The sequence below is a fragment of the Silurus aristotelis genome, assembly GCF_946808225.1.
Source record: "Silurus aristotelis genome assembly, chromosome: 1".
Lineage (NCBI taxonomy): Eukaryota > Metazoa > Chordata > Actinopteri > Siluriformes > Siluridae > Silurus > Silurus aristotelis.
The window spans coordinates 15,353,785-15,369,893 of record NC_139574.1 but is presented as its reverse complement, the minus strand read 5'-3'; the positions used below and the strand labels follow the sequence as shown (position 1 = coordinate 15,369,893).

Sequence of the window (16,109 nt, the reverse complement as noted above, 5' to 3'; positions counted from 1 at the left end):
CCTCCACCTTCACCACATCTTCTCCCTGCAACCGCACCACTTCACTGCCCTCCCTCTCATTCACACACATGTACTTTGTCTTACTTCTGCTGACTTTCAGTCCCCGTCTCTCCAGCACATACCTCCACCTCTCCAGGCTCTTCTCAACCTGCTCCCTACTCTCACCACAAATCACAATATCACCAGCAAACATCATAGTCCATGGAGACTCCAGTCTGACCTCGTCTGTCAACTTGTCCATCACCACTGCAAACAGGAATGGGCCCAGAGCGAATCCTTGATGCAGTCCAACCTCCACTTTAAACTAGCCTGTTGTTCCTACTGCACACTTCACTGCTGTCACACTGTCCTCATACATGTCCTGCACCACCCTCACATACTTCTCTGCCTGACCTTTTTCTCATACAATACCACAACTCCTCTCTCGGTACACTGTCATACACTTTCCTTAAATCCACAAACACACAATGCAACTCCTTGTGCACATCTCCCTTATTCTTAAAAACTGGCACCAGCACACTCTTTATTCCTAGGGCATCCTCTGACCTTTTAAATTTTGAGCTGAGCAATCTAGTTAAAAACTTCACTGCCATCTCCATGCTTCTACTGCTATGTCATCTGGTCCAACCGACTTTCCACTCACATTATCTTAATCACTGCTCTCACTTCCTCCTTACTAATCCTATCCACTTCCTGCTTTACCATCTCCACATCATCCAACTTTCTCTCTCTTGTTTTCCTCATTCATCAGCCGCTAAAGAAATACTCCCTTCACCTTTTCAACACACTCTCCTCACTAGTCAACACATTTCCATCTGCATCCTTTATTGCTTATTTATGTGCTTTATTAACTTGCAGCACATCCTTCCCATTTCGGTCCCTCTGCCTGGCCAATCGGTACAAATACTTTTTTTTCTTTCCTTACTGTTCAACTTCTTATACAGTTCCTCATATGCCTTTTCCTTGGCTTTCGCCACATTCCTCTTCACCTGCTGCTGCATCTCCTTGTACTCCTGCCTACTTTTCTCATCACCCTGTCGATCCCAATTCTGTTTTGCCAACCTTTCTCCTTATGCTCTCCTGCACTTCCTCATTCCACCACCACGTCTCTTTGTCTTCCTTTCTATTTCCAGATGTCACACCAAGTACCTTTCTAGCTGTCTCCCTTATCACTTCTGCAGTAGTTGCCCAATCATCCAGCACCTCTTCACCACCACAAGCTCCTGTCTGACCTCTTCCCTGAACCTCACACTACATTCCTCTTCTTCTTCTTCACCTCTAAAACCATCCTACAGACCACCATCCGATGCTGTTTAGCTACACTGTCCCCTGCCAACACTTTACAGTCTCCAATCTTCTTCAAGTTGCATCTCATACATAATATATAGTCTACCTGTGTGCACCTTCCTCCACTCTTATACATCACCCTATGCTCCTCCTTCTTTTTAAAATAAGTATTTACCACTGCCATTTCTATCCTTTTAGCAAAATCTACCACCATCTGCCCTTCCACATTCCTCTCCCTAAGACTATACCTACCCATCACCTCCTCATCACCTCTGTTCCCCTTACCAACATGGCCATTGAAGTCTGCCCCAGGCACTGATGACATTTAACTTCAACTTCCAGCTTCATGGTCATCACCCTATCAAAAACTCTGTTCACCTCCACTACACTCTTACTGAACTCTTTTTTCAGAATTACTGTGTAATGTAAAAAAAAAAAAAAAAAAAAAAAAAAAAAAAAAAGAATATATATATATATATATATATATATATATATATATATATATGTTTTTTTTTTTTACCTAGAGAGGTAAGAGATTTATGTGACTCCAAAGTGCAATTAAATTATCATTATGTAGACTTGATTATTCATTTAATATGAGAATTCAAGTGATTCAAAATTCTTTCCGAAGTGTGTGTCTGTGTGTGTCTGTGTGTCTGTGTGTGAGCGAGAGAGCGTGAGAAAGAAAAATAGAAAGAAAGAAAGAAAGAAAGAAAGAAAGAAAGAAAGAAAGAAAGAAAGAAAGAAAGAAATGAATTAATTAATTACTGGCTGTACGTGCTACAGTTACTCAAAGTCCAGGCGGTCTGTAGTCATAGCTAAATTAGCAAATGATAAAATGTTGACCGTGACACATTACACCATTCAAAATCTTGCGTAACTCTTCCTATTTCTACATTTATTGTTTAGAAATGTTGAGAGTTGCACTTCTCTCAGTTCAACACCAAAACCTTGTCTATTTTACAGTTACTCTTTTCTTTTATAGGCTGCTTTGATATATACTCTGAAAAGCTGAGCAGACCACATCTTCTCCAAGCTGAAGCAAAATAGTTTTCTTGGTTCAATTAAGTGTTCATGATATTTCTTTTTTTTTTTTTTAACTGTTCTCTCTGTGTCTTTGTAGGTTTCCCCCCACATCCATATATATATGTGTGTGTGTGTGTGTGTGTGTGTGTTTGTGTGTGTGTGTGTGTGTGTGTGTGTGTGTGTGTGTGTGTGTGTGTGTGTTCGTGTGTGTTCATGTGTACCCAGTAAAAGATGGCATTCTATTTAGAAGTCATTCCCATCCAAGGCAATAATAGGATCTTGCATATACAAAATATGGGGGGAAAAGACAAGTTTTGAGGTTATTGTTTTTTGCCAGAGTTTAAAATGTTATAAAACTATCGATACAATTTGCATTTGCAAATATTAGCATTTAATTATTATGTGTAGAAAATGAAGTTGTACCATGATTATTTAAGAATGTAATAAGATGTAAATCCAAATTGTATAGAATTTTAACAAATGGAGCATTCACGCACTTGTTTTTGTTACATGCGTATAAGGTTCGTGAGTGAGACATGGAATATGAAACTAAAGAATATTTAAAAAGGTTATATAAATTTGATTTGATCCCGTTCAAACACAAACCTGTTTGATTTGTGTGGTTGAGCCCAGAAACCACACAGTATAGTTTGCCAAAGCAAAGTTAACCAGTAATTCCATGTCGATACAAATCATTATTCAGCAAATTCCATCTGTTAAGGTAAACACAGGCCAGAGAAAGCATTGAGAAGAAAGACTTATTCTGAGAGTAAGCTCTGAGAAACATGCATCAAGACATTCAGGGTCACCCTGTTTTCTTCAACGGCAACAATAAAGAAAAACAAAATTTGTAGTCACCATCAAAATCTTTCTCATTCTAGTAACATTTTGGATATGATCTGAGAATGAGGGAAAGAGGGAAAGCTTTTTTTTTTTTTTTCCAGATGTATTAACATAATCATACATATTACACAATGAAAATATTAAATATATATATATATATATATATATATATATATATATATATATATATATATATATATATAAATATGTTTAAATATAAGACAAATCCTAAATGCATGACCTTTGATTAACCATATAGATAAAATAACACAACTGTAAGGTTTTAGACTGTACAGGTCTATAGGTTTTACGACTGTTCAGTCATTAAATGGTACACATTATATACAATATACAAAAAACGTTGACCAGAACTATGCTGAATATTAATACATTCATCACATATGAAGAGCACTGCATTGATTTTGATGTGCTAAGCCATATATGGTCACTATAATACACCTTGATGTTCTGGATTATTTCAAATAAATCATTTGTTTGTTGGTTTGCCATGATTCATTAGAACCCCTAGAGGAAAAACACTCAGACATCAGATGAGTCAGTATTCACACAGCTTCAATATTACACCTCACTATAACTCTTCTCACTGCCCAGTGTTCTGTACTGTTTAAAGATTTATAATCACACTCTTGATGTCAACCAAACAAGGATGGGTTCCCCTTATGAGTCTGGTTCCTCTAAAGGTTTCTTCCTTATAACATCTAAGGGAGTTTTTCCTTGCCACAGTCACCATGGCTGCTCTTCTTCTTTCGGCTGCTCTCATTAGGGGTTGCCACAGCGGATCATCCGTCTCCATACCCCCCTGTCCTTTTCATCTGCCTCTGTCACACCAATTACCTGCATGTCTTCCTTCACCACATCCATAAACCTCCTCCTTGGCCTTCTTCTTTTCCTCCTTCCTGGCTGCTCCATCCTCAGCATTCTCCTACCAATATACCCCATGTCCCTCCTCTGCAAATGTCCAAACCATCTCAATTTTGCCTCCCTCACCTTGTCTCCAAAACATCCTACATCCTACGTTTGGCCATGGCTGCTCATCAGGGATAAACACACATCATTCACCTTAACTGTTGAATTCTATAAAGCTGCTTTGAGACAATGTCTGTTGTGAAAAGCGCTATAGAAATAAACTTGACTGGTGCAATATTATATTATGATATGTCCTATTCAAAGCTTTCTATATAAACATCACTGTGAAATGTGAAGAACTCATTTGTAAGTCCTGATTGTGCAGCTTCAGGGTGAATCCTTCATTTTTGAAAACACCAAAAGCCGACGCGCTCGGAGTCGAAACTTTTGGTCCCTCACGCTGTAGATGATGACATTCCAGCAACTGCTTGCAGCCAGAATCCAGAAAGCAAAAAACGAGAAGTTGCACCATTTCTTTCCAGTCACGTTTCCCACTACGAACACCGCGACAGGAGTGAAGGAGGCGGTGAAGACCAGCGTGAGCGCGCCGATTGTTTTTGCAGCCTTGATGTCGGAGAAAGTCGGTCCTGATGTGCTCTGGCAGCCCGCTTGAGCCAGACGCCTTCTTTTCTTCGAATGATGGCGGATCGTAGTGAAGGATATGATGTTCGTCACAACAGTGCCTGCGAGAAGTGTAAAATCAAACGCTGGAAAAAGTAAGAGGATGTGCCAAGCTCGGGACGGAAACTCGGCGGCTCCTAACGCGTAGTTGCACATTCTGCTGCATGCGTTATACTCCAGCGCGATCTCGCTGCTGAAGATCAGCGGGGAAAGTGCCAAGAAGAAGCTGCCCGTCCAGGAACATACGATCAGCATGCACGTCCTTCGTCTGGTAATAACTGCGTCTTTGTGCAAAGGTTTTAGGACAGCAATGCTGCGTTCAATCGTGAGCAGAAACGCGGTGGTGATGGAAACCAGAGTGCAGCCTGCAAACACAGGACCGATCAGAATGCACGGGTGGAAACGCGTGTGCTGGGAATCGCGCGCTGTCCAGCCCGGGGGCGCATCCGGCAACAGGAGTCTGATCTCTGCGTACACGGACAGAGGAACCACAAGAATCCCTACAGACATGTCCGCCACTGCTAATGAGGCTTTCAGATATCCCTGGGGTGTGTGGAAATGCTTCGTTCCGAGCACCACGGTCAAAGTCAGCGAGTTTCCACACAATATCCCAAACATCAGTACGACCATGAAGGCGAGGGTCAGGATTTTGTTCAGAGTAGTGCAGCAACACATGCTGCAGTTTGTCGGCTCTTCCAGCATCTCTTGTGCGTAAAAGTTCTCCTCAATCCAAAGCATGAAGCAGACAGTTACTACATGAACAGTAGTCCACAATATTGGCAGTAACCAACTCACAATTACTGATATGATGAAGTGATGAAGTGCGTGAATGCGCGCGCGTTTTATTCATACCTAGACATCATCACAGGAGATTTCCAAGATCAACCGGATTTGTGCATCTACGCCGTGTTTCCGTCCTCCATGCTTCGAAAAACCTTTTAAAATAAAATCACGAGCAAAAAAAATCATCCACAAGTGTCATTTCGACTTATGTGAATTCTCTGGTACGAGCGCTTTGACGTGCGTGCGCACGCGCGTGTGTGTGTGCGCGTGCGTGCTGGTCAAAGCAGAGGAGGGTGCAAACATACTATAGTTTTCTCATTTGTTTGTTTGTTGGTTTACCTGGAGAATTATTACTGTCTGAGAAATTCATGATCTAAGCTCAGGTTTCTGTCTGGAGATTCTGTGCATCTTTCCCTTTGTTCATGGGGTTTCATCTGGGTTCTCTGGTTTCCTCCTATAGGGGAAATTGACTACACTAAATTGCTACAAGGCGTGAATGTGTGGTGTTGACAGGTGCATCATCAGGATGTATCATCTGTCCAAATAAATAAATGACCTTTCCAAATAATTGATATAAATTGGGAAAAAATAAAGAGTGAGCATTCTAAATAAACTCATAAAAACGTGACATCTTCATGGATGAGTGCTCACCAACTAAAACTCAACCCCAGCAAAACAGAACTGCTGGTCATCCCAGGTGATTCATCTTCAGGTCAAGATCTCCAAATAACACTTCATGACTCTCTGCTCTCCCCTTCAGCCACTGCTCGTAACCTTGGGGTAACTATGGACAATGAACTGTCCTTCTTCCCACATGTCGCTAATGTTGCTCGTTCTTGTCGATTTCTTCTCTATAACGTCCGAAGGATTCGACCATTTCTCTTCATACAGGCTGCCCAGGTGCTTGTTCAGTCTCTTGTCATTTCGAGACTTGACTACTGCAACTCTCTGCTGGCAGGTCTTACCCTGAACGCTATTCGTCCACTGCAAATGATCCAAAACGCAGCTGCACGGCTTGTCTTCAACCAGCCCAAGTTCTCCCTTCACTGGCTTCCAGTAGCTGCACGTATCAGATTCAAAACACTGATGCTTGCCTACAAAGCCAAAAATGGACCAGCACCATCTTACCTCAGTGACCTCATCACACCGCACTGCACCACGCTGTCTGAGATCCTCCAGCACTGCTCGACTGGTACCACCTTCTCTCAGAATGAGAGGTAAGTACACTTCAAGGCTCTTCTCTGTTCTGGCACCGAGGTGGTGGAATGAACTTCCCCTAGATGTCCGTACAGCAGAGTCCCTGACTATCTTCAAGTGACGACTGAAGACCTTTTCCTGAAATACTTAAATTAGCACTTTCCAAGTTTGTAGAATTCAAGGGTTAAATTTATATTAAGTTTGTAATCTAGCATACCAGTGTAGATTTATTCATTACTAGAGACTCAAAGCACTTTTATACGTCGCTCTGGATAAGGGCGTCTGCTAAATGTCGCAAATGTAATGTAAATGATATGACCAAAACATGGTTAGTTTACTTAAGAATTGTAATACAACTATTCATTCATCATTCATTTTCTCCCGCTTATCCGTAATTCGGGTCGCGGGGGCAGCAGTCTAAGCAGGCCCCCGCCTTCAACTGCTGCCCAATCCTCACAGCACCGTCCCGATGTAATACAACTACAAAATATATATTTTTAAAATGTCTTTGTCCATTAATTTTTGTGTCCTTTCACAACTTTTTCATAATTCACACCAGTAGTTGGTTACACTTTACCCAGAGCTTATGGTTTGCTACATACTGACAAAATGCCAGATCAGAAGTGACTATAGAAATAGAAAAGATTTGTCTAAACCTTAAACTGACTCAGAGCCTGATGTGGTCATTTGTTCTATAAAACTAGCAGATTAATAGACCATAAAATTGAGTTTCAATTACTAACATTTTTCTCTGCTATGGTACAACTGAAATTAGATTAAAGTGCTATCATTGTCTGTGTTATTAGCTTCTAACTACCAAAGAATTCTTTAAATAGATTTCACTAAGAAATAATGCAGAGAGTGATCTATCTGTGCAAAGAAAGTGTTCAGAAAAGAAAGGGGCCAAGCAGGAGGTAAGATAGTGTGAGTGTTTTCACGGTTATTGAGATTGGTGAATAATGTGTAACTGCTGGTGAAGTATTTGTAACCATTGCCAAGTTTGTTTTGCTTCCAGATTATTTGTTAACCCCTCAAAATTATTTTAGATTCTCAGAATGAATGGACAAAAACTAAAACCTTTGATAACTTGGCATTTGTCAGTAAGTGCTATTTTGTAATAGCTGACAGAAGTGGCGCTGCACAAGCAGAAGCTCAGATTCTTTAACTTTTATCTAATTTCAACAAGTTATACCAGAGAAACATCTCCCCATTTTCATTTCAAGTGTGTGATTGTTTGTGTTAAAACAAAATTTACTGACATGTTGATTAGAGGGACGAACTCTTGTTAGAAAAAATAAAGATTGCTAACATTATGGAAAGCAGTTTTTATCTGAAACTAAATAAGCTTGCATTTGCCACAGCTGGACACAACAGAGATTTTACTACAATGTTTGGTTTTCCTTCTCAGAGATTTACATTACATCATCCCAACCAGTCAAAAAATAAATTAAAATGCATAACTGTTCACAAATATTATGTGTAATCTAGCTAGATTTCGTAGAAGCAGTAGATAGTAGCAGTAGTAACTAGCAGTGATTAGAAGCAGTAATTAGCAGCAGTTGTTAGAATCAGTAGTTAATACAAGTAGTTAGTAACAGTAGATAGACTCAGTAGGTGGAAGCAATTGTTAGTAGCAGTTGTTTAAACTATTAGCTATTATAAGTAGTTAGTAGCAGTAATTCATTGCAGTAGGTAGAAGCAGTAGGTAGAAACAGTAGTTAAACATAGTATTAAGCATCAGTAGTTACTAGTAACTATTACTAGTTACCAGTAAGAGTTAGAATCAGTAGTTAGTATGAATAGTTAACACATTAGCTAGTAGCTGTTAGAATCAGTAGGCAGAATCACTGGTTAGTATCACTAGTTAGTATCACTAGTTAGAAACAACAGTATCACTAGTTAGTATCAGTAGTTAGAATAATTACTAAATATAAGTAGTTAGAATAATTACTGAGTATCAGTAGTTAGAAGCAATAGTTAGTAGCAACAGTATCACTAGTTAGTACCAATAGTTAGAATAATGACTTAGTATCAGTAGTTAGAAGCAATATTTAGTAGCAACAGTATCACCAGTTAGTATCAGTAGTTAGAAGTGTTACTAAGTATCAGTAGTTAGAAGCAATAGTTAGTAGCAACAGTATCACTAGTTAGTATCAGTAGTTAGAATAATGACTTAGTATCAGTAGTTAGAAGCAATAGTTAGTAGCAACAGTATCACCAGTTAGTATCAGTAGTTAGAAGTGTTACTAAGTATCAGTAGTTAGAAGCAGTAGTTAGAAGCAATAGTTAGTAGCAACAGTATCACTAGTTAGTATCAGTAGTTAGAATAATGACTTAGTATCAGTAGTTAGAAGCAATATTTAGTAGCAACAGTATCACCAGTTAGTATCAGTAGTTAGAAGTGTTACTAAGTATCAGTAGTTAGAAGCAATAGTTAGTAGCAACAGTATCACTAGTTAGTATCAGTAGTTAGAATAATGACTTAGTATCAGTAGTTAGAAGCAATAGTTAGTAGCAACAGTATCACCAGTTAGTATCAGTAGTTAGAAGTGTTACTAAGTATCTGTAGTTAGAAGCAGTAGTTAGAAGCAATAGTTAGTAGCAACAGTATTACTAGTTAGTATCAGTAGTTAGAAGAATTACTAAGTATCAGTAGTTAGAAGCATTAGTTAAAAGCAATAGTTAGTAGCAACAGTATCACTAGTTTCTATCAGTAGTTAAAATACTTACTTAGTATTGGTAGTTAGAAGCAATAGTTAGTAGCAACAGTATCACCAGTTAGTATCAGTAGTTAGAAGTATTACTAAGTATCAGTAGTTAAAATACTTACTTAGTATTGGTAGTTAAAAGCAATATTTAGTAGCTACAGTATCACTAGTAAGTATTAGAGTTAGAATAATGACTCAGTATCAGTCGTTAGAAGCAACAGTTAAAAACAGTAGTTGGAATCAGTAGTTAGTAGCAGTTCAGTCTCTCACACTGAGAAAGTGTGTGTCGCTCTTTCCCTTCTCTCCACTGAACTCAGCCATATTGTTGTTGATCACAGTGGACTGTGGTCGTACCGCTGGCGGCTTAGAAGTTCAGAAGGGATTAAACTTTCCGGATTAACCGCGAGTGCGAGTTTGGATTATATTTACTTCTATATACATTTCTATTAAAGCGGCTAAAGGTGTAAAAGGACAGCGGTGTACACGCGGCTGTTCTCCGGTTTTAACATTGCGGTTCCTGCGCTGGGTGAGTTTTTAACTTGCTAGCTCAATGTTGATGTTCAGCTCAGGGTTTACCGTCTAACAACTTTCACCACTGACTTTACCGTCACCCACACACCAGGATACAATACTTAAAAACTCCTTTTTTTAATCTACCACTTATCACTACCGATTTTTTTGTTTTGTACTGGTAGTTAGATCAAAGCTAAGCAACTGCTTTGGATTAGACATGTATAGATTAGCTTGCAGCTAAATGATACCGACAGCTTGTTTCATACTTTTATCCTCCAGGTCGTCCAGATAGTCTCCTTTTCACAATGACTAGCGGATCTAACACTGATTCGGACACTTTTTTGAGCAAGACGATAAACATGTAACACTTGTTTACGGGTCGATGATTAGTATCGTATCGCTAGCAGGCCAGTAGCGGAACTGTGACGGTACAAACCGACCGAATGCCATCCAGTCCCCTTAAACTTGTCCTTGTCGCTTTGTACAGGACTTTTTCTTTTGCTGGTTTTGTTCGTGTAAAAGTGTGTAAAGCTCTGCCTCTAGCTGGAGACTAGTCTGTATTCAAGACTGCTTGAGGCTCGGTATGGAAAAAGTTTCGGTAAAAAAAACAGAGGTTTGGGTTCGTTTATGATTTGCATAGAATTCATCTATGAGTTCACTTAAAATGTACAAACTATTGAACAAGAAGTTAGTACTTAATATGGCCTTGTTTGTCCTCTGTTTGCTAGTATTTCATGGGAATATAAATATTTAATATATCCTGCAGGTGTTCCTTATGCAGGGAAATGGATCTGTTTTCTAGCAGTGTTGTGCAGTGGATTAGTGGCATAAATATCTGAAGCTTAGTGTAAAAAAAAAAAAAAAAAAAAAACCCGAGCCACATGGATCACAGAGCTGACTGGGTTTATTATTAGTTTTAATAGAACAAAAACGACTTTTCCAGATAACTTCTAACGATCAGGTGATTTCTTCCGTCTTTTTAGATAATACAATTTTAAACTGTTTGCAATCAGTTATCATTTAGCTCTATAATAATCTCCACAGGCACCCTTGAGTACACATTTAGCGTAGATTATGAATGTTATTAGAGTCATAACGCCTATTTTTATTTCTGAACTTTCCCCCGACAGAACACATTAGGTCCAATTTGACATTATTTGACATTATTTGTCTTTTGTGTCACTGAGGATATTGGGATTAATATTAATTCAATGCATGTGGTCTATGAATATGGCTGAGTTATACTAACCCAAATACAGCTTATAATGATGTTTAGATGTGTGCTATTCGGCTAGACTTTGCTTTCATTGAGCTTTTTGTATTCAGTAATTCAATTTTATGAACGTGGACATTTAGATTTCAGGTGATATTATTTATAGGCCTCGTCAAATATTTGTAAGAACTCAATAATGTAAGAAATAAAACACAACAGGACATGTAGTTATAGGAAATTATTACTTGACAGCAAAGTGTGATGTGCCAGTATCACTGAAGTAGGGATGCAGTTATTGATTATTTTAGTAATTGAGTATTTTACTGATTAGGCCATCGATTAATAGAGTAATTAGATAAGAAGTACTTCTTCTTCATAACAGAGCAATACTTAATAAACAAGAGAAAAAAAAGACGGGCCGCTTGAAATGAACAAGTTGTTTGTTTTGCTTTTTAGAAAAATGACATTTTTATTGCTGACATTGCAATCTGTGAAAACTAAAACCATCTAGTGCAGTTAATTGCCATATCAAAATGTGAATACAAATATATAACTAAAAAATCGTAAATAAAACTAATTAAAAAAAAATTCAATTTGAAATTACTTAAAAAAAAAAAAAAAAAAAAAAAAAGGTAAATATGGTGTCTTCTTTATCTTTTAGTTTGAAATGACCACAAACTTTGGAAACATTCTGTCATGTTCTTTGGCCTGAATCTTCTCCTCGCCCCTCGCTACTCTTTTTCCCCATTCTGCCTTTTTTCATTCTGCAGTGTCTTCTGTGTTTACCTGTCCATGGTATAACACCATTTATAAAAGTTTAGCTTTGCGAGGAAAGTGGTGTACGTATGTTTTCGGCCTCGATGGGAGAAAGTGTCCTGCGTAGAAACGGAGAAGGTGAGACGGGGAACTGGCAACACCCTAAAACGGTCCAGCAGGTGGTGCGTCAGTAATAATGGTCCATGGGCAAACACAGTGCTCCGTGTGTAGGTAAATTGACTAAACGAAGCATTGAGGCAAATATTCGAATTACTCAAGGAATTGTTTTAGCCATACTCTCAAGTTGATTATGTAATGATCCTATAAAAAATATCGTTGACGTTGTTTTTCGTACCATTGAGACGAAAGGCGGTTGATGAACAAGTTTTGGTAGTGCCAGTGTCACATGCTAACAAAAACCAAACATCTGCTTATCACCTAAAGCTCATATTGAAGAATGTTTGTGGTCATTTAGCTTCAATTTCAGCACATGCTGAGATGAGAGCACACTAAGTGGTGATGCATATGTGACATAGCAATGTTCTTAAATCACACAGCTAACATGAGAGTATGCTTATCACGTAACCTGACATGAACAACATGTCAACACACAGCTTATTAAAGAAATATTATAAAAAATAGTATTTTAACATCGAATATAGGTAATGTGTTTTAGAAGAAAGTGTAGATCGCCTTTGTCATTTTAAGTCATTTTTTTCACATTTTATCCTTTAAGCTAAATTTGTTTTTTGTCTATTAATGGTGTGAGCATTTTTCTATTTGACTTTTAATTTTAATTGATACATTTTTTTTGTCCTCACCACTGTTACTTTTGATGACGGCAACAAATTATTACTGTAAATGGAAGTAAGCTGTGAGGTATTTTTTTTTTTTTATAGATTGGAAGTGACTGGCCAGGGTGAGGGAGCAGTGCTGCATATAAACACGATTACACACGCTGACCGATAAATGAGACAGAAATAGAAATACATCTGTACACCTCATGCATGGAATATCAGGAATTGTTTTGGACAAATGTTTGGTTTTACTACATCATGTCAGCTGGCATAAAGTGAACGTGCTGTATGACAAAAAAAACTCTGAACATAATTCTACGTATTTAGTTTCAGTGGAGTGTTGTGAAACGGAATAAAAGAAAAGGAATTAGCAAAACTTGTCTTGAACTTGAAATGACTAGCACAAGTCATAGAGGCTTATCAGGAATTTCTTCGTAAACGCCAAGGAAACCTTAGCATTGGCAGAAAGGCAGCGATGACACACTTTTGCACCACACATAGCAAACACGCCTACAGCATTCAGAGACTTGGTCAAATGTCAAGCCAATATAGAAAAGGAGAAATGCTTTCCACATGCCAACTTTTCAAAAGATTGCATGTATGCTGGGGTGAGGGGAAAAAATGAAAGTCGAAGAATATTTTATTTTAAGTTCCTGTTTGAAGGCTTGTTTCCTATTGATAGTTTGTGATCCTGTAGTGTGAAATCTTCAAATGGATCGGTACATATAAAAATTATTTTAATTTCAATGCCAATAACATTTAACCCAATGAGAAATCTGAAAGTGTCATCATAGTCAAAACTATAGCTAAAATACTACAATATCTTAACCTTGACCTTAGTTTTTTTTTTTTTTGCCATTTTGCAATTTATTTTATTTTTTAACCAACTGACTGTTTATTTATTAATCATAGTCAAATTAAAACAAAGATTTTTCATTCTGTTTTCCAACATTGCGAGATTTGTCAGCTTTGTAGCAACATAAAACATATTTATTAAAAATAAATAATTCTTCTTATTATTAAAATTTTATTTTTTTCATCAAAAGTTGCCTGAGGTATATTACAGAATAGTCGAAAGGTCAGAAAAGGTTACAAACGTATCTTTGTAACAGGATTCACTTTGGTGTTTGTAGGGATAAATTTCCATGCGCGTGTCTCATCAGCCTGTTAATACGTCCTAGCTTTGACTACTGACGTATGATCATATAAACCGTGCAATACACAGGTAAACAAAAGTTGTTTAGCTTAAACAGTTGATGCTTCTTTAGTACATATTGTCTGTATAAATATTTAATCTGGCAACCACAAATAGTCACTATTAGAGAAAATTGAAAAATCTTGTGTTCGTATTTGATATATAATGTTGTTAATCGTGACAGTTTCACACGAGATTCTTTTGTCTGGTAAAAATGACACCCTTGAACAAGCCCACTGTACATTTAATGCTGCAAAGCGTGTCAAAAGATAGGAAACAACTAGACTTTTATCGTCTTTGAGAGACACATGCATGTTCCTTTTCTTTATATGCAACAAAGTAGGTAATGTTAACAGCATGGAAATTTGCTTTGACCAAACAGAGATAGAACTGTACAGATGCTGGTATAAAAATGCAATCAACAGTTAAACTACATTTTTATTACAAATCCTCTCTTAGCATGAATAACAGCAGCATGCACTCTTAGCACTCCGAACATTTGACATGCACTGTCAACAATTATTCTACCATACACAGTTTATTTTAGGTTATTTAAACATAAGCACAGCACTATGTCCACAGACAATAAAGCCTACATTTTATTTTGTGCACCCTGCTGCTGGACTGTATTATGTTCTACTGTTTTATAAAAATTTCTATATTTTGCTATAAGAAAGGCAGATTTTCTTCATGCTCATGAACATAGTGTATATGGAGTTTTACTGTAAAGTGCAAAGCACATCTTTGACACAGTTCATCTGTATTTAAAACCGACACAAATGAGAGCGGCCCGGACAAGATTTGATGGGTGAATGCGGGTGGGGGCGGCAAAACACTGTGTGTGTATACAGGTTGCGCGGGAAAAAAATATTCGGGTGACTCATGCAGAATGGTCTTAAAAATATTATAAATAAATTACTAGTAACAAATAAACGCTTATGTATCCACTGCACAAAATCAACAATGACAACCAAAATAAAATAAAACGATTTGCAGGCACAGGGTCGGAAACCATCTGTCAGGTGGTTCACGTGCACTAACTGGTAGAGCACACCGAGGCACAACGTCTGAAGCGCAAGACAGAGGAGAATCGCCGAGGGCTACAGGTACAACTTCATTATTAAAGAAAGGAACACAGAACACAACAAAACATTGGTGTAGTTTTTTTTATGATATCGTTTGAGCTGATGTTCTGAAAAGTTCCTTGTTTATGTCCATGTTCATAATTTAAACAAAAAGTCAAACTAAAAAAAAACGTTGTTTGTTCATTTTTTCGTTTCTCTTTCATTCATATTTAAAAGGGAAGTAAGTGAAACTAAAAAGCAGAGTAGTAGGAAGAAGCAGTCAGTGCATTGAAATAAATCTACTTATACATTTTACCTGCAGGCTTTTTTGCAGATGGGAAAAACCTCAAATATAGCAGGCGAGAACATATTTTTTGCGGGAGCGAGACTAAAAAAATCTACAACACCTCATAGACAGCTGTTTCTGTTTCAGTTACTGATTCTGTTTCAACCTACATATGAAATCGGTGATCATTAGCAACTGCTTGGTATAATTTGTTAATCATACACCTGACTGATCCTACAAAATCCCTGACTTTGTTCAAGTGTAAGAATTGAAAGCCAAAGGGTAGTTGCACCAACTACGGTTCGGATTTTATAAATTGATAAAAAAAAAAATTATAATAATTAAAATGTATGTTTTTGAAAGCGTTCTTACTTTACAGCGTTTTTTTCACACCTGCCTAAAACCATTTCCACAGTATTATATCTACAGATGGTCCCCGAGTTACAGTGGTTCGACTTTAGGATTTTTTTAGATCTTACGGTGACGAGAGCGATATTAAAATCTCACGCAACAGGCACAGGCAGCAGCATACGATGTATGATACGTTGGTTGCGCAGCTGGGATGAGCAAATCTCTCGCCCTGTGAGATGCCCCACTCTCGCTAGTGGCCTCGTGTGTATTTGTTCTGTTGTAAACAGCAATTTTAGTGATAAAAACATGTCCTCCAAACGCCCAAGTATGTCACCTGCTGGTAGTGAAAAAATGAAGATGGAGGCCTCAGTTAAAAACAGAAAATAAAAATTATAAATCAGCACGAAGCAGGAAAGACTGTCACAGTCGTAGTACCATCTTAAACTTGGGGTCGTCGTAACATATCTCCATCGTAAGTAGGGGAATACCTGAATTCAGATATCCAGTGGTGTGAAAGTGTTTGCGTACTGATTTTTTTTTTT

At 37.8% G+C, this 16,109-nt stretch overlaps 2 protein-coding genes across 4 annotated transcripts in view; one reads left to right on the top strand and one right to left on the bottom strand.

Annotated features, from left to right (window-relative positions):
- Positions 1 to 3,172: 3,172 nt before the first annotated feature.
- LOC310729778 (trace amine-associated receptor 7d) lies at positions 3,173 to 15,820 on the bottom strand. The gene is made up of 3 exons (XM_083548258.1): positions 14,618 to 15,820; positions 10,172 to 14,375; positions 3,173 to 5,639 (listed from the first exon to the last, which is right to left on the bottom strand). The coding sequence occupies exon 3, from the start codon at positions 5,440 to 5,442 to the stop codon at positions 4,411 to 4,413; it is 1,032 nt and encodes a 343-aa protein (XP_083404384.1). The 5' UTR covers positions 5,443 to 5,639; positions 10,172 to 14,375; positions 14,618 to 15,820; the 3' UTR covers positions 3,173 to 4,410.
- The window catches only part of plekhf2 (pleckstrin homology domain containing, family F (with FYVE domain) member 2), a 29,119-nt gene continuing 22,651 nt past the window's right edge, over positions 9,642 to 16,109 (top strand). For 2 of the 3 annotated variants that reach the window (XR_014534765.1, XM_083549078.1), the window contains exon 1: positions 9,651 to 9,918. The gene's annotated coding sequence lies outside the window, so the exon portion shown is untranslated. Of the gene's footprint in view, positions 9,919 to 16,109 lie in introns of all 3 variants that reach the window. The other variant, XM_083549077.1, reaches the window with a different exon arrangement.

Excerpts from the sequence above, each read along its gene's own strand:
- LOC310729778 (XM_083548258.1), bottom strand. The coding sequence starts at position 5,442 with ATGCTTTGGATTGAGGAGAACTTTTACGCACAAGAGATGCTGGAAGAG.